This window comes from Diadema setosum, chromosome 5, assembly GCF_964275005.1.
Source record: "Diadema setosum chromosome 5, eeDiaSeto1, whole genome shotgun sequence".
Classification (NCBI taxonomy): domain Eukaryota; kingdom Metazoa; phylum Echinodermata; class Echinoidea; order Diadematoida; family Diadematidae; genus Diadema; species Diadema setosum.
In genome coordinates, this window is record NC_092689.1 from 14,050,275 (window position 1) to 14,064,832 (window position 14,558).

At 42.9% G+C, this 14,558-nt stretch overlaps 1 protein-coding gene across 1 annotated transcript in view; it reads left to right on the forward strand.

The window, feature by feature from the left end:
• LOC140229113 (uncharacterized) overlaps window positions 1-11,783 on the forward strand; it is a 131,139-nt gene extending 119,356 nt beyond the window's left edge. Inside the window, exons 17-20 of the mRNA XM_072309378.1 lie at window positions 6,026-6,176; window positions 7,723-7,794; window positions 8,521-10,623; window positions 11,558-11,783. Coding sequence (XP_072165479.1) covers window positions 6,026-6,176; window positions 7,723-7,794; window positions 8,521-10,623; window positions 11,558-11,766 — 2,535 coding nt within the window. The 3' untranslated portion in view covers window positions 11,767-11,783. The remainder of the gene's footprint in view (window positions 1-6,025; window positions 6,177-7,722; window positions 7,795-8,520; window positions 10,624-11,557) is intronic.
• The last annotated feature ends 2,775 nt before the right edge of the window (window positions 11,784-14,558 follow it).

Genomic DNA, 14,558 nt, shown 5'->3' on the forward strand with positions numbered 1-14,558 from the left:
TTCTTGTTGGTCTCCCTGCTTCTAGTATTGCACCACTTCAAAGAATTCAAAACACAGCTGCTAGGCTTGTAACCCTTACAAAAAGATCTGACCACATTACTCCTGTTCTCCAATCCCTCCACTGGCTCCCCATACATCAACGTATCACCTTCAAAATCCTCCTTATCGTTTACAAGATATGTAATAATCTTGCTCCATCTTACCTCAAAGACTTAATTTCTTTCCGCTCCTCCACTTCAACCCGTTCTCTTCGTTCTTCCTCCACTCTCCAACTATCACATGGTCCCCGCACCTGCACCCGCTATGGTGATAGGGCTTTTTCTGTTATTTCCCCGTCTCTCTGGAATAAACTTCCTCTCCATGTTCGTAATGCTGATAACGTTGATAAGTTCAAGTCATCGCTGAAAACTTATCTGTTTACTCAACTTTAATTATGTTGTTTTGTTGCTGTATGTTATATTATTAGTATATTATTAGTATAGTATATTTACATAATGCTGTATTTTATCTTAATGTCATACTTTTTTTTTTTCTTTTCTTTTCTTTTTCCGGATCAATGCGCTTAGAAACATCAGTATAAAGCGCTATATAAATGTTATTCATTATTCATTATTCATTATTCTTGTCCCAATGTATTTAAATATCACAGAATAATATGATATGTAGTTGATTTGTCTAAGAGCATCCATGGGACTAACTGAGCAGATTAAAACGATACTCCAAAGAAGCCAGAAATGACCAACTTTTCAGCCTTCAATAATAAGACAATAAAAAATTACTAAGAGTTGCTGTAAGAAAGGAAATCCAAGATGATTCTAATATTTGTTCATTCTGCAGACATTGCATTCAGACAACCTGTGAAATGAAGAGGAAGTGACTCCAAGCTCCTTTACCTTTTTTTTTTCTTCTTTGCCACCATATTTCATAGAGCTAAATTCGTACCCAGTAAGCGATGCATGAGTGTGAATCATGGCCACTTGTTACTGAACTTAGCCCTGACTCGTTCGCCCTTTCTGGGACTCACGACTTGAACTCCTGGATGACCTCAACAGGCAATAGCTGCTTTTATTCCTGTCTTTAAAATTCCCTGAAGAGGAACTGCTTTTTGTCTAATGTGTCATTGTCAAAGGAATGTTGAAGAAAATCTGCTTCTGTTTGGATGATCAATGACAGGTTGGTTTTTTATCCCAGCAGCATTGTTATCTTTGTGCAAAGTGCAACATGGAATAAACATGTTCTTTAAAAGTTCTTAACAATCATACATAATTCTTGGATTATCCTTAAAGGAACAAACATACTTCAGTGAACTCCATAAGAAAAGAAAAGAAGAAATGGATTTCTAGTCTACTCATCATAAACATGTCTGTGTTTATTGTTTTATACAAATTTATCTCCAGTTAATGAGTCACTTTGACTCTGATATGAATACCAATGAGTTCTATTTCATATACCGGTAGGTTTGTCATTACAGTGTTAGTTTTTCATATGAGCATGTTGGGCAAGAGTGTAGACCCGTAGGAGGAATCTAGAGAAGGGGGGGGGGGGACATATTTAGCTCAGTAATTTGTGGCCAAATGTCATTCTCAGGGCATGTTTGAGACTTTGGAAAATGTTTTTTGTTTCCAGGATGTAATTCATAAATTTTGTTGCGCAAATGTCTGCCAGCAGGTGTGCTAGGATTAAGGAAAAGGAAAACTGCTGTAAAAAAAAAAAAAAAAAAAAAAAAAAAAAAAAAAAAAAAAAAAGATGCTTTCCTTTTAACTTGAAATCTTAAAATATACTGCATGGCATTCTCTCCTACGCTCGTAGTGTCGCCAGTGAAACAGTTGGCTTTCGGTATACCTTAATTTGAAAAGGAAAAGACGTCTCTCTCCCTCTGTCTTTCTGTCTGTCTGTAAGAGAAGGAGCTGATTTGTTCCCCAGTATTTTGTGTTGCAAACTCTAAATCTTACCTTCTATTGATTGATTAGACAGGGCTCAACGCGAACTTTCTTCTCTGGTGGCCTGTGTGAGCCACTAAAATTTTTGACTTTGAAATTTTTGTGGCCCGACAAAGAAATTTAGTTCCCAGAAATTGGAGGGAATGTAAAAATTCATTTCAAATTTTAGCCGACTGATCAGGCCACCAAAAGAGAGCCTTTTGGAAATTTGGTGGCCTCACATCATATTTTCAGTGGCCCTTTCAGTGGCCCTGGGTCACTGGGCCACTGCTAATGTTTAGTCCTGGCTTAGAAGATAAAACTGGCACCTTTGAATACCCTTGGCCATCATGGGCTGTTTATTTACACTAGGCAGGTCACAGAAACTAGGAAGGAATGTTAGTGGGTAACCAGTTTTATTCTGGTCGATTTCCAGAGCTTTTGATAATTTTTGTTTTGGTGCAAAAAATAGATGTGTTAAGTAAATCTCATCAGTTTCTTAAATGTTAACCTGACATTACAAGTAACAAATGACTTTTGAAAAAATAGAGATTTAAAAAAAAAATAGAGATAAGATTACAAATTAGAAATCCAGAATGTAGTTCATTTACAGGATGTTCATCTCTATCCTAGCCTACTGTATTTTTTGATCCACTCATTATATTTTTTTTTTTCCTTTTGTACTGAACAAGCAACAAAATATATTGAGTGATCTACTTATTCAATAATTTCTTTGACCCTCTGTGAGTCTACAAATCTCCCTGGGGGTTTCCATCGGTAATGAGGATCCCTTGTGCATTTCTGCTCTTCTATCTGTCCCCAATAAGTCATCATTTGCTAGACAGATCCTAACTAGAGCACAGAGCCGATTTCCTATTTCGCTCTCCGGAGCTTCTCAAATTACCCCGCAGCACCACGTGCAGCAGCCACGAGAGGTCAGGTCACACGGTGCATGGTTGCTGATAACAAACGGTCGCAAAGGAGAGAAATGGGAAATTGAGACGTTGCAAGAAATAAGCATGATTTTGCCAAAAACGTTTGGTTATGCATATGGGTCTTCAAATGTGCTCGTTATTTATGACCTTCGCCGAAGAGTATGGCGGGTGATGATTTTTATCTTTGTTCAGCAGCACTGGGCTCATTTGATATGGTGTTTAACCCCAAGTGAATTAAGATTTGAGTGACTTTGAGACTTCCCTGCCTTGTGTTAGCTACTGAAGGTCAAGGAAGTAACCAGCAGATGATATTTCATGAATAAACAAAAATGCGCAAACAGAGAAGGTGAAAGCAGAGTCCGGTTTCAATAACATGCTCCTAGCTTAGGTTATCACAGTTCTTCCTCATATCCGGGATGTAACTAACCTTTGTACACACATATACAATTTCACTAAAACCTGATCGTATCATAGTGGTGTCGTGGGTGGGTGGGTGGGGGGGGGGGGGGGGGGTAAACAGTAAGGGCAAGAAACTAACAGCACTTCCAATGATTCATAAAATAATAGGATTTTTCTTCAATTTATCCCTTCCTATATTTCTCTTTATCAGGTCGCTCCGATGGCATAAATTTGTGTGTATCTTGCTTGTATCTTGCTTGTGAATTGTAAACACAGTCTTTGTCTGGGTCGTGAATCTCATCCTTAGCTACTACAGCCAGTTCAGGATGAGATTCACGACCCAGACTTACACAACAGAATGGCAAGCGCTAGAGATTGGCATCCCCATGGGGTGTCCAGTCTCGCCGCTGCTGTTTGTCCTTGGGATGGAAGTGTTAACCCGGTGTGTGGCCCCGAGAATTGAGGGGTTGATGCTGGCTGCAGATGTGGTTGTGCCGTCGATTAGGGCTTTCATGGATGATCTCACAATCGTGTCTGGCAACGAGACCCAGGTCAAAGATGGCCTCCATAGGTTAGAGGAGTTGGTGGCCTGGACACGGATGAAGTTCAAGGCCAAGAAGAGCCGCTCAGTGTCAGTGCGGAAGGGGAAGGTGGTCGCAAGGAGTTTTCAGATTGGGGGAGAAGATATCCCTCAGGTCACTGAGCAGGGGGTAAAGAGCCTTGGGCGGTGGTATGAGGGCAAGTTGAATGACAGGCACCGAGGAGTTCAGATCTATGAGAAAGTGGTGGAGTGGTTGAAGAGGGTGGACAGGACACTCATCCCTGGGAATGCGAAGGTGTGGTGCTGCCAGTTTGGCTTGCTACCACGGATCATGTGGCAACTGCAGGTGTACGAGGTGGCAGTGTCCAGGGTTGAGAGGATGCAGCAGAAGATGAACTCGTACTACCGGAAATGGTTAGGCGTTCCAAGAATGCTTACAGATCTGGCATTCTTTTGCAGATCAGGCAGGTTGCAATTGCCTATGACGTCAGTGGTGGAGGAGTTTAAAGCTGGCAAGGTTAGGCTAGTGATGATGATGAGGGAGTCAAAGGACCAGGTAATAGCAGGAGTTAGGCCACCGATCCGCACAGGGAGGAAGTGGAGGGCGGAGGAGGCTGCGGACGAGGCAGTGGCAATGGCAAAGTGGAAGGAGATGCAGGGTGCGGTTCAGGTGGGTCGGAAAGGGGTCGGGTTTCATCAGGGTGTTAGATGGTACAGCAAGCAAGGCAGGAAGGGTAGGAGGGAGTTGGTGGTGGAGGCGGTTAAGGAGAAGGAGGAGGAGTACCGCTTTGCCAAGGCTGTACAGCAGGGAGTGCAGGGAGCATGGACCCGATGGGAAGGGGTGGAGCAGAGGAAGGTGTCATGGAATGACCTTTGGTCAATGTCCTCTGGAGCTGTGCGCTTCATGATCACCTTTGATGTTTTGCCGTCTCCAGTAAATCTTCAGAGATGGGGCATTGTGGAGGATGGTGGATGCAGGGTCTGCAACAGGGCGAAGGGCTCACTAGAGCACATTTTGTCAGCATGTGGAGGTCTATTACAGGCCTATACATGGAGGCATAACCAAGTGTTGAAGGAGATGGCGGGGGTGGCGAGGGTGGCAGTGGAGGCAAGGAAGAAGAATGGGCCTCCTAGGGTGAGGGGAATCCGGTTTGTGAAGGAGGGTGTGAGATGCAGTGTGAGAAGGAAGGGTCAGAGGGATGATGGTGGGGGAATCTTAGCAGCGGGGGATGATTGGGAGGTGCGGGTGGATGAGGGAAACCGTACAGTGCCAGAGGAGGTGGTAGTAACTGCCCTTCGGCCGGACATGGTGCTGGTAGCTAGGTCTGTGCACAGGTTAGCAATGGTGGAGCTGACTGTGCCATGGGAGACAAGGATGGATGAGGCAAGGGAAAGAAAGTTGGATAGGTATGCTGAGTTGAGGGAGGAGTGTGAGAAAAGGGGGTGGAGAGCAGAGGTGCATACTGTAGAGGTGGGGTGCAGGGGATATGCTGGTCGATCGGTAAGGAGGTGGGTCAGAGGGATGGGAATAGGTGGTAGGGACGGGGAAAGGTGGATCAGGAGAATTTGTGGGGCAGCAGAGACAGGATCTGCATGGATAGTAGGGAAGGCTTGGGGGGTGGTGGGAATAGGGGGGTGTAGAGAGAGTGTTTCGGGAGTGAGGAGAGGTGATTGATGCCAAGCTTTTTTTTTTTTTTCTTTTCTTTTCTTTTCTTTTCTTTTCTTTTCTTTGAAATGCCATGGGGGTGCTGTCAAGGGGATCCCAACGCAGCACCGGCCAGCCAGGGGGAGGTGTACAGCACTTAAATGGCCGAAACACTGGTGATCCCTGGTGTGCTGCTGACGACCCGTGGCATTTGCGGAATTAACATCTTTCCGTTTATTATCTTCCAGTCTTTGTCTCCATGCAGTCTCATTAAACCTACCAAATGGTGACTAGAACTTGTGACTCAAACTTTACAGCAAACAAATAGTGATTTGAATGTCTTTCTTTTTCTTGGCTAGTTTTAGTATGTGGAATAAAGCAGCAAATATTTGACCAGATATCCCACTAGATGGTAACTGGAATGAGTGATTTAGAGATTAATTTTAACATGAATTTGGTATTGAAATTATATGTTTGTGACTGATCACAAGCCTGATGTAACCTGGCTCATTTTTCTTGGTCGTTATTCATTTCTCCCTCAACCTAACTCCACTCCTCTTCCCCCTTCCTTTCATTGTCATTTCAGATTAACGGTGAAGACGTGGTAGCGGCCCCTCACCAGTATGTGGTCAACCTAGTGGTCAGTTCGCCGGACACCATCGTGATGAAGGTCATCACGGTGCCGGGCTCCAAGGCCTACTCGTGGCTCAAGGAGGGAAAGACCATGAAGAGACAAGGTGAGTTGATAATTCAGCCCTCAAAGCAAAGAGCGACTATCTGCTATTAAATACTGGAAGTCAAGTGAAAAGAGCTTGGCTAAATGTAGACCTTCTTCTGTAGTTGTAGATACTTGGCATAAATCGCGCAAATGGGACAAGGTGCTGTCTCTTCAATTTTTTTTAATCTTTTCCTCGTTTTGCATTTTTTTCAATCACTTTTGGTTCAGACATCCTTTCTAACTATACAATTACACCAGCAAGCCATCTTAACACATGAAGTTATATGCTTTGTCTTTCTTGGGCACAGAAAGTTTTTTTTTTCTTTTTTTTTTTTGTGCCACTATGCCTGTAGTCTCCATAGGTAATCCTTGAGTAAACTCTTTTGTAGCTGTTTTGCATAGACTCTGGGACATACGCCAGCAACTTATTTCTCAGCCAAATCAGTCACGGCAATCTATTTTTGAAATGTTTACTGACACACCGTAGGGTGATAGCGTGACTTTTGCAGGCTTGCTAAGCAATGAGTTGTCAGTTGCCAAAGACCAAACCTGAACAGTTGTAGCAACATTCTGAGCACAGGGCAGTTGGTCCACTGCTCTTGTGCTCTTGAATGTGATGGCTTGGGCCATTTGTAGCAGCACCTGCCTAAATGTTTGTTGGATTTGGGGTGTTTTTTTTTTTTGTTTTTTTTTTTTGGGGGGGGGTCACTTTTTAATGCACTAACCAGAAAAGCAAAAGCAAATGCTGCATTTTGTGGAAACTAATACTTTTTTGGATGATATGTGGTGAATACCTCTTTGTGTTTCTCAATCACAAATTTTTACTTTTGAGCATTTCTGTGTATTGTATTGCCTTCAAACTTGCACATACCCACGGTGTTGTAGAATTAGCAAATAGTTGTGTGTTTACATTTGTTACCAGGAAAGATTAGCACCCCATATCGATATCCCTCTTTTGCAATTAGAAGAGGAATTACAACAACAACAAAAAATTAATACAAGTTAAAAAATAGGTACACTTTGTATTTGAGTCTGTTGATGCTTTCACTGTGGTGTGGGCTCAAACTGTCTTCCAATTTCCTCAAAACGCTTCAAGACAATGTATGCAGTTTGTAGATAGTAGAACCGATGGATGCAGAGACAAAATTTGATTTTCTTATTTATCAAAGTTTTGATATTGCTTTGTATGTGATGATTCTTCAATTATTTACTAGTAATCAATGATGCAAAGGCTTTTTGAAAATGCAATAAATTGTATGCAGTGCATGTAGAGATAGAGCAAGAAACAATATCCAGCGGAAAAAAAAACACATAACAAAACAAAACAAAAAAACAGAATGGAGCATCTACAGGGGGCCTCTGTGCACTTGGGAAGAGCCTGTTTCCCATGCTGCTAGATCAAGCCTCTATGTACAATGTACCAGCTAATATGGCTGTTTTCTCTCCTAGCATGGGTTGAGCAGTTGCCAAATTTCTAATATCTGAATATCTCTCTCTCCCTGTCTTTCTTCGGCTCCCTGTCCCCTCTCTCTCTCACACCCTTTCGCTCTCTTACGCCCTCTCAGCCCCTAGCCTTCCAGTTAACACCCCGACCACCAGGTCACTTTCCATTTCCAGTCAGGAGCAGAACGCAGTAGGTGAGTTTGTGGCTGAAATCATAGCTGAATTAATGGCCTGCATATCATGCTATGGGTCAAAACATCTTTTGGTGTAATTCTTCTGTGCATGAGTATATGCATAATGTGTTTGTTTATGATTATGAATATGCATATACATTTTGTACATAACATCAAGGATTTCAATTAAAAAAAAACTGTCAATTCTTAAGCTCATATCAATTGTTCATTAACAGAAAATCTTTAATCTATCAAATTTGATTTGGTGCTATAAAATCATTGATTGGGTTTACTTCACACTACATAACATATAAATATCAGTAGTAACCCTCTTTTACAAAGCCAGTTTTAAAAACTTTCATCTGTTTGGACTGTGATGTCAGATTTCACAGTGGTTCAGCAGTGAGAAATGTGATTGATCTTTTGACAGTCTTGTAATTCCTAGACAGGATCTAGTTTAAGAGTCAAAAGATACTTGTAGAATTAATCTGCAGCAAGCAAATTTCTTATATAGTAGATCCTTCGTGATGAAGGTCATTCAGCAGGTACCACTTATTAGCCAAGACTTGTGAGCAAATCACTCTACTTTGATTCATTTCCATAAATGCAAATGGAAGAGATGTGATCTTTGGAAAGAATTACACACAAAAAAAAAACATTTTTCTCACAGTTGGAATGTTCTCAAATGTAACACGTCTGTCAAGCCATTTTGATATCAATGTTCATTATGTGTTTGTGTCTCCGCAGATGAGCTGGATAGAGCCATCGAGAGTGGGAACACAACACCCTCATACACATCACCATCGTCATCTCGCACTCCGAGCATACCGGACGAGGACCTAAAGGTGGCGTCAATCCGCAAGCGACCTGTGCGGCACCAAACCAGCCAACCGCAGCTGGACGGGCTCTTCCAGCAGCGAAAGGGCAGCACATCGAGCGACGGGACGACGCAGTCCTCGCCCGACGACGCTCCCGTGAAACCTTCCGTGCCTCTACCTCCTCCCTCCCAGAAGTTCAACACCGTGGCCAGGATGTCCAACACCCGAGCTCCCCGGCAGCAAAGTCTGGAGGAGGTCCACAGTCCGGTTGACCGCAGGAGTTCTGGTGGATCCGACTCTGCCGTGTCATCCATGAGGTCATCACCCGCTTCATCCCATTCTCTGACGACATCTTCCTCCATGAGCGTCACAGACAGTGCGGTGCATCTTCGTGCAGAGCGCACATCCTCCGATCCATCATTGGCACGTGATATGAAGAGCGTGAGTCCTAAGACTCTGCAGGGGACAACCAAAAAGCCCAGCCCCTTGCCGCCGACACGATCTCAGTCGCTCCTGAATCTCTCCGCCACCACTCCTTCACCACTCGCCATGGGCAATGGCACACTGAAGAAGCACCCGAGTCAAAACTGCATTGAAAATGCACCCGTGAACACTTCTGCGATTCCCGTGGAGGTTGAAGTCCACAATTCTGCGAACAGCAATGAGTCGGACGATGACACCTCAAGCACAGGGTCCTTTGCCAGCGCCATCGCACTGGCTGCTGCCAAGATGGAGAAAAAGAAGAAAGAGACTGTGGTGGAGGAGAGACCAGCTTCCATGTCAGCGTTCCAAATGGCCATGGCTGCCAAGCAACAGTATACCCAGACGTCGCAGGAGGGACAGAATTTGAATCGAAATCAAAACCAGAACGTGGAGAGCCCTTCGTCAACGCAGGCTCTTCTACAAGCAGCCATCGCCAAACGCAAAATAAGGATGGAAAAGACAGATGAGAATAAATCGGACGATATTGAGGAGAGAATAAAGCAGTATAAGAAACAGGACAAAGCATCACGGCCAAAATCAGGCCAAGCTGTCTTGCTTGATGCTATAGCCAAGCGACGCAGCATTGTGGAATCCCAGAGTCCAAGTTCAGAAGAGGAATCATCAAGTGAATCTTCACCCAAGTCACCAATGAATCGTATCCCCATAGGAAAGTCGGCATCAATCAACACGGCCAACAAATACACTGGCAGTGTCAAGCCAACAGATGGCGACATTGCCAAGGCTGCCAGTGCCATGCAGGACAAAATAGCTAGCAGGCCTCCCATTAAGGAGGATTCCAGTCTCAGTCGACACAAGAATGTGATCAGAATTTCACCACGCGGTCGCAACGAGGACGTGTCAACGGACAGTTCAGACAGCGACACCCCTCCAGTGTCTGTCAAAAATATCAAGCAGAGTTTCGAGAAGCCCAAGAAACTCTCACCACGAGATTCCAAGATCTCGCCGCTCTCTCCGGTGAAAGAGGATGACGCAATGCCCGAGGCTCCTATTCCACCGCCTCCTGCATTCGTGGAGACAGACCCTCCCATCCCAGCGCCGAAAGATGAAATAGATTCAGAGGAATCGCGGCCGAAACTTGGATCCCTGATCGAAAAGTTCCAGAAGTCAGAGCCTGCAGTGGCAGACATCGAGATTGTGCCACCCCCTCCCAGCTTTATGGAGGATCCCGACCACGCCCGGTTCCGGCGCGAGCAGCCCTTCGACACCGCCAGCGTGGTTTCGTCCGTCTCCTCGATATCCACGATGTCCAGCTACAGCACGATGTCGACCGACCCCAGCAGCAACGACGGCTTTGAGCCCATTGGGGAGGAGTGCCTGAGCAACAGCAACACCATCAAGTCTGACGTTTCGTCGTCGGGGTCCTCATCTTCCACTCTCACCACCATGTCGACAGGAGACACCAATGACAACAGGCCCAGGGCTCCCCCTCCACCTGTTGCTGCCAAGCCTGGTAGAAAGAGTGTGGGGAATGACAACGAGGTTGCCAACAACATGTCTAATGGAGTCAACAATAACTCGGTTGTCAAAGGTGAGAGCATATTTCTTCACCTTAAATTTACTCAAAATCTTGTTTCAATATCTCACCATGAATATTTTTTTTTATACATTCACAGGAATAGTGAGGCCCATCACCTTGATTTTGTGTAATTCTGATTTTAAGGCTAAATTCTTATATTGATTATATCACCATTATATTTGCATATTTATGTTTTCATTTAGTGTACTCATTATTAATGTCGTTCTTTATCAAAAAGTTTGGTTTGTTCCCCCAATTTGTTCACTTGGTATAGGATAAAACAAGACAGATACCTATAGTGAATGAATTCTGTTTTAGATATTGCTAGCAGAAACCTACATCGTGACATAGAAGGACAGCCTTTAACCCTTAATGTGCCGTGGCTCTTTGCTTAACTTACCAAGGTTTTTCATCAGCATTAAAGAATGCACCCAAACTTGACTTAATTGTAAAGTTAGCAAGCCCTGTCAGGTGTAGCAATGTGCCTCTGTCTAGCAGGACCTCCTGGTGATGATATAGGGATCAGGGGGATTGGGCAAGGCTCAACAGTAGCAATGGCCCGGTGCCACTAATAATTGATGTTGGGCAACCAAATTTCCCCAAAGTGTATCTTTTGATAGACTGATCGGGCTACTAAGATTCAGAATGGATTCTCTTATATTTCCTTTCACTTCAAGCCAATACATTTCTTTCTTAGGGCAAGCAAAATTTGATATCCAAATTGTAAGTGGCCCAAGAAGGCCACCAGGGATTAAAGTTAGTGTCCAGCCTTGGGTTACCGGGTAGGTAAATTATACTCATTGACAATAAGCTTGTAGACATCTGTACCAATTAGAAAAGAGAGCACTGCTCCAGCATGCATGGAAAAACTACAATTAGTGTGAAATCTCTTATGGTAAGCCACACCCTCTTACATCCCCAATGTCCATCTTTTGCACCCAAACAGAGAAGTCGGTGAGCGAGTGGTCAGTGGAGGAAGTAGGCGACTGGCTGGAGGGGCTGCAGCTAGGCGAGTACAGGGAGAACTTTGTGGAGAACGCCATCTCCGGTGACCACCTGACTTCCCTGGGGAAAGACGACCTCTCCGAGCTGGGGGTCAGGCGGCTGGGTCACAGGTTAACAATCATCAAGGCACTGCAAAAATTGCAGAAATGAGGGACATCTGTTATCTGTTTTCTCTCTTCTCTTTTATTTTGGCCTTTGGAAGTAAGATGCTGTGTGGAGAGACGTGGATCTCTTCCTATGTACAGTGATACGCCCCGTAACAAATTTCCATCCGTCTGTGGGGGTCTTTTTGCATATCGAGAACACTTCGCTATAGGATCTGTGGCAGCTTGATTATAACCAAGCAAGGATCATCAACTTGACTGTACCTTGATGTGGTGTATTTGTTCTACAATGTATTTTTTTTTTTTTTTTGCAAGGGTCCAATATTCAGCGCCTATGTGGATATATCCCTTGCCAACTTATGACTTTGTAGTTAATGTCAATTTTCTTTTTCATCTATATGTATGCGTGTGTGCATGCATAGAGGCCGATAGTGCGCGCACAATTGGAACTATATGAAAGATATAAGTGTCAACAATAAGCCGAGACCAAATAATGTGTGTACAGATGTTGTATTTGGATATATGTTTGTTGCATGCAATAAATTAACATGTTTTCACGAATAATTTAGGTATTGCCCATTTATGCAGAAAATCTGAGCTGCTATTTTTGTCATGAAGGGTGAAGACAAGAGAAGATCTCCCTAGATTCATTTAGCAGGAGACAGTTCAAGAAACACTCACAAATGCAAAGCCAATTAATTCTCTATTTATAGCAAGACATATTCCCAGATATGTTAGAGTTTACAAAAGATATTGAGAGGGGATATCCAGATTGTATGTCATCATTGCTGTCTTAATTTGATTGACAGTCTCTGTTGGCGAAAGCATGCTGAGGCTATGATGAACCACACGCTAAGAATACTCTGCCAGAAGTATTTTGTAGGTACTGAATTTCTGTGCAGCCTTCTTCCCCCCCCCCCCACACACACACAGACACACAGAATACTGTATACGCCATATATTTCGCGAGTCTAAATTTTCGCGAATTGGGAATTCTCGACGATTTCGCGAGTAGTTAAATTCACGATCGTGGAGTCCTGTACTGAACAGAGAAGAGTACACACATACGTCACATTCACATCGGGATCAGAGTCAATATTTTTGCAAGTCTTTAATTTCGCGATTAGCACCTGACTCGCGAAATTCGCGAAAATAAAAACCTCATGAAATATTCGGCGTATACAGTAATCCACATCTTTCATTTTTTTTTTTATGGATATTGCATATTCTAAGAGAATACATTTTGTCAAAATGTATCTATCTTTGATCATATATATATCTGGCAGTGAAAATGGAACTTTTCTATTAGAGGAATTCCTTTGTATTTCAACGGAAAACAAAAAAATTACAGTATACACCACACATCTCAGTATGGAAGAAGGGTGTATTTTATGCCAGACGAATATTACATTTAGACTATGGATTAAGCACTATCACTTTATGCCACATATTCAATCATTACCAGGGCTGCATTGAACTCATTTTATATGACATTTGTATCGTGTTGCAAAATAGAAGGATTTTTTTTTTTTTTTTTCGGATTTAGAACTCAAATCATCATGGCATATTTCATTGTAGTGCATCAGACACTGAGCCACAGTCATAGTCGCAAGTGGAAATGACCATTCTGCTGTAGGGGTTGTTTGAATCTCTCTCCCTCCCTTTCTCTCTTATCTATCTCTCCCTCTCCTCTTCCCCCTATTCTCACTGCATGTCTATCCTGTTTCCCTGTCTTTTGTGGAAAGTTACTCAAACTGTCTTCCCTATTTTGACCAATGGTACCTTCCTGAATTTTCTGCACAAATGATTCAAGTGTCGCCGCTGCGTTGTGAGTTTTGTCTATTGCATGGCTTGTATTGTGTTCTGTCTACGCTACTTCATTATCTTTCCACGCCTCTTTGTCTCCTGTTGCACGTTGCTGTGCTTTTTCACCAAAGATTCAAAAGATTTTGCAGAAATTTGCACCACAACATGAAGGGATAAACTCTGAAAGTTTGCAAATTAGTATGCATATGGATACAGCAGAGTAGGAAAGAATAATTTGAAAATGACCGTTGAGTATGGATTGTAGAAATCTGGCTGCATTGTATCATTTATGAATGTGGCAATTTGATTTTCTTTTATCAGAATGCAAAACATATGTGCTACAGGAATCAAATCATTCCCAAAACTGCCAAGGCACAAAATTATTCATTCCTGTGAAGTAGAAGTGTACCAAATATGGAAGAAAAAAATAAAATAAAAGTGTTGCATGTATGTGGAACATTCAAATGTCAAAGAAGTATCTTTTTTTTTTTTTTTGATAGTGCTGACAAGGAAACTATATTAAGCAAGCAAAACGGCTGTGTGTTCTGTTTTCAGGAGCTGAAAATGTACAAGTATGTGATGTCAAATTTGTGTCTTCCATCGCAATGAACTCGCAGTTTTGAGCCAGCATGCCTCTGTAGATCATACGTATGAACCTGAATCATTCTCACCACTTTGAGTGATAGATTTTAACCACAGCTGAAATAATCGGTGCTTTGTCTTGGTTCCGGAGAAGCCCCCAAATTTTCAATATCAGCTACGTTTTGTAGCTCTCTGCAGGGTGTTAAGGCTGTAGCGCATCACAGAAATTCATGTGCTCTTAAAACCTTTAATCTTTTCGTGTATTTTGGCTGTCACAAATCTACCCACTGTCAATCTTTTTAATGCATCTTTTTATTATGAAGTGCTTGATCAGAGAAGTATAAATTCCTCAGTAATTTTGTTGCCAGTCTGCCAGGGCATCATGCATCTTATATTGTATCATATGAAAGCAATGTTATGCTGTGAAGAAATTGGAATATTGACATTCAG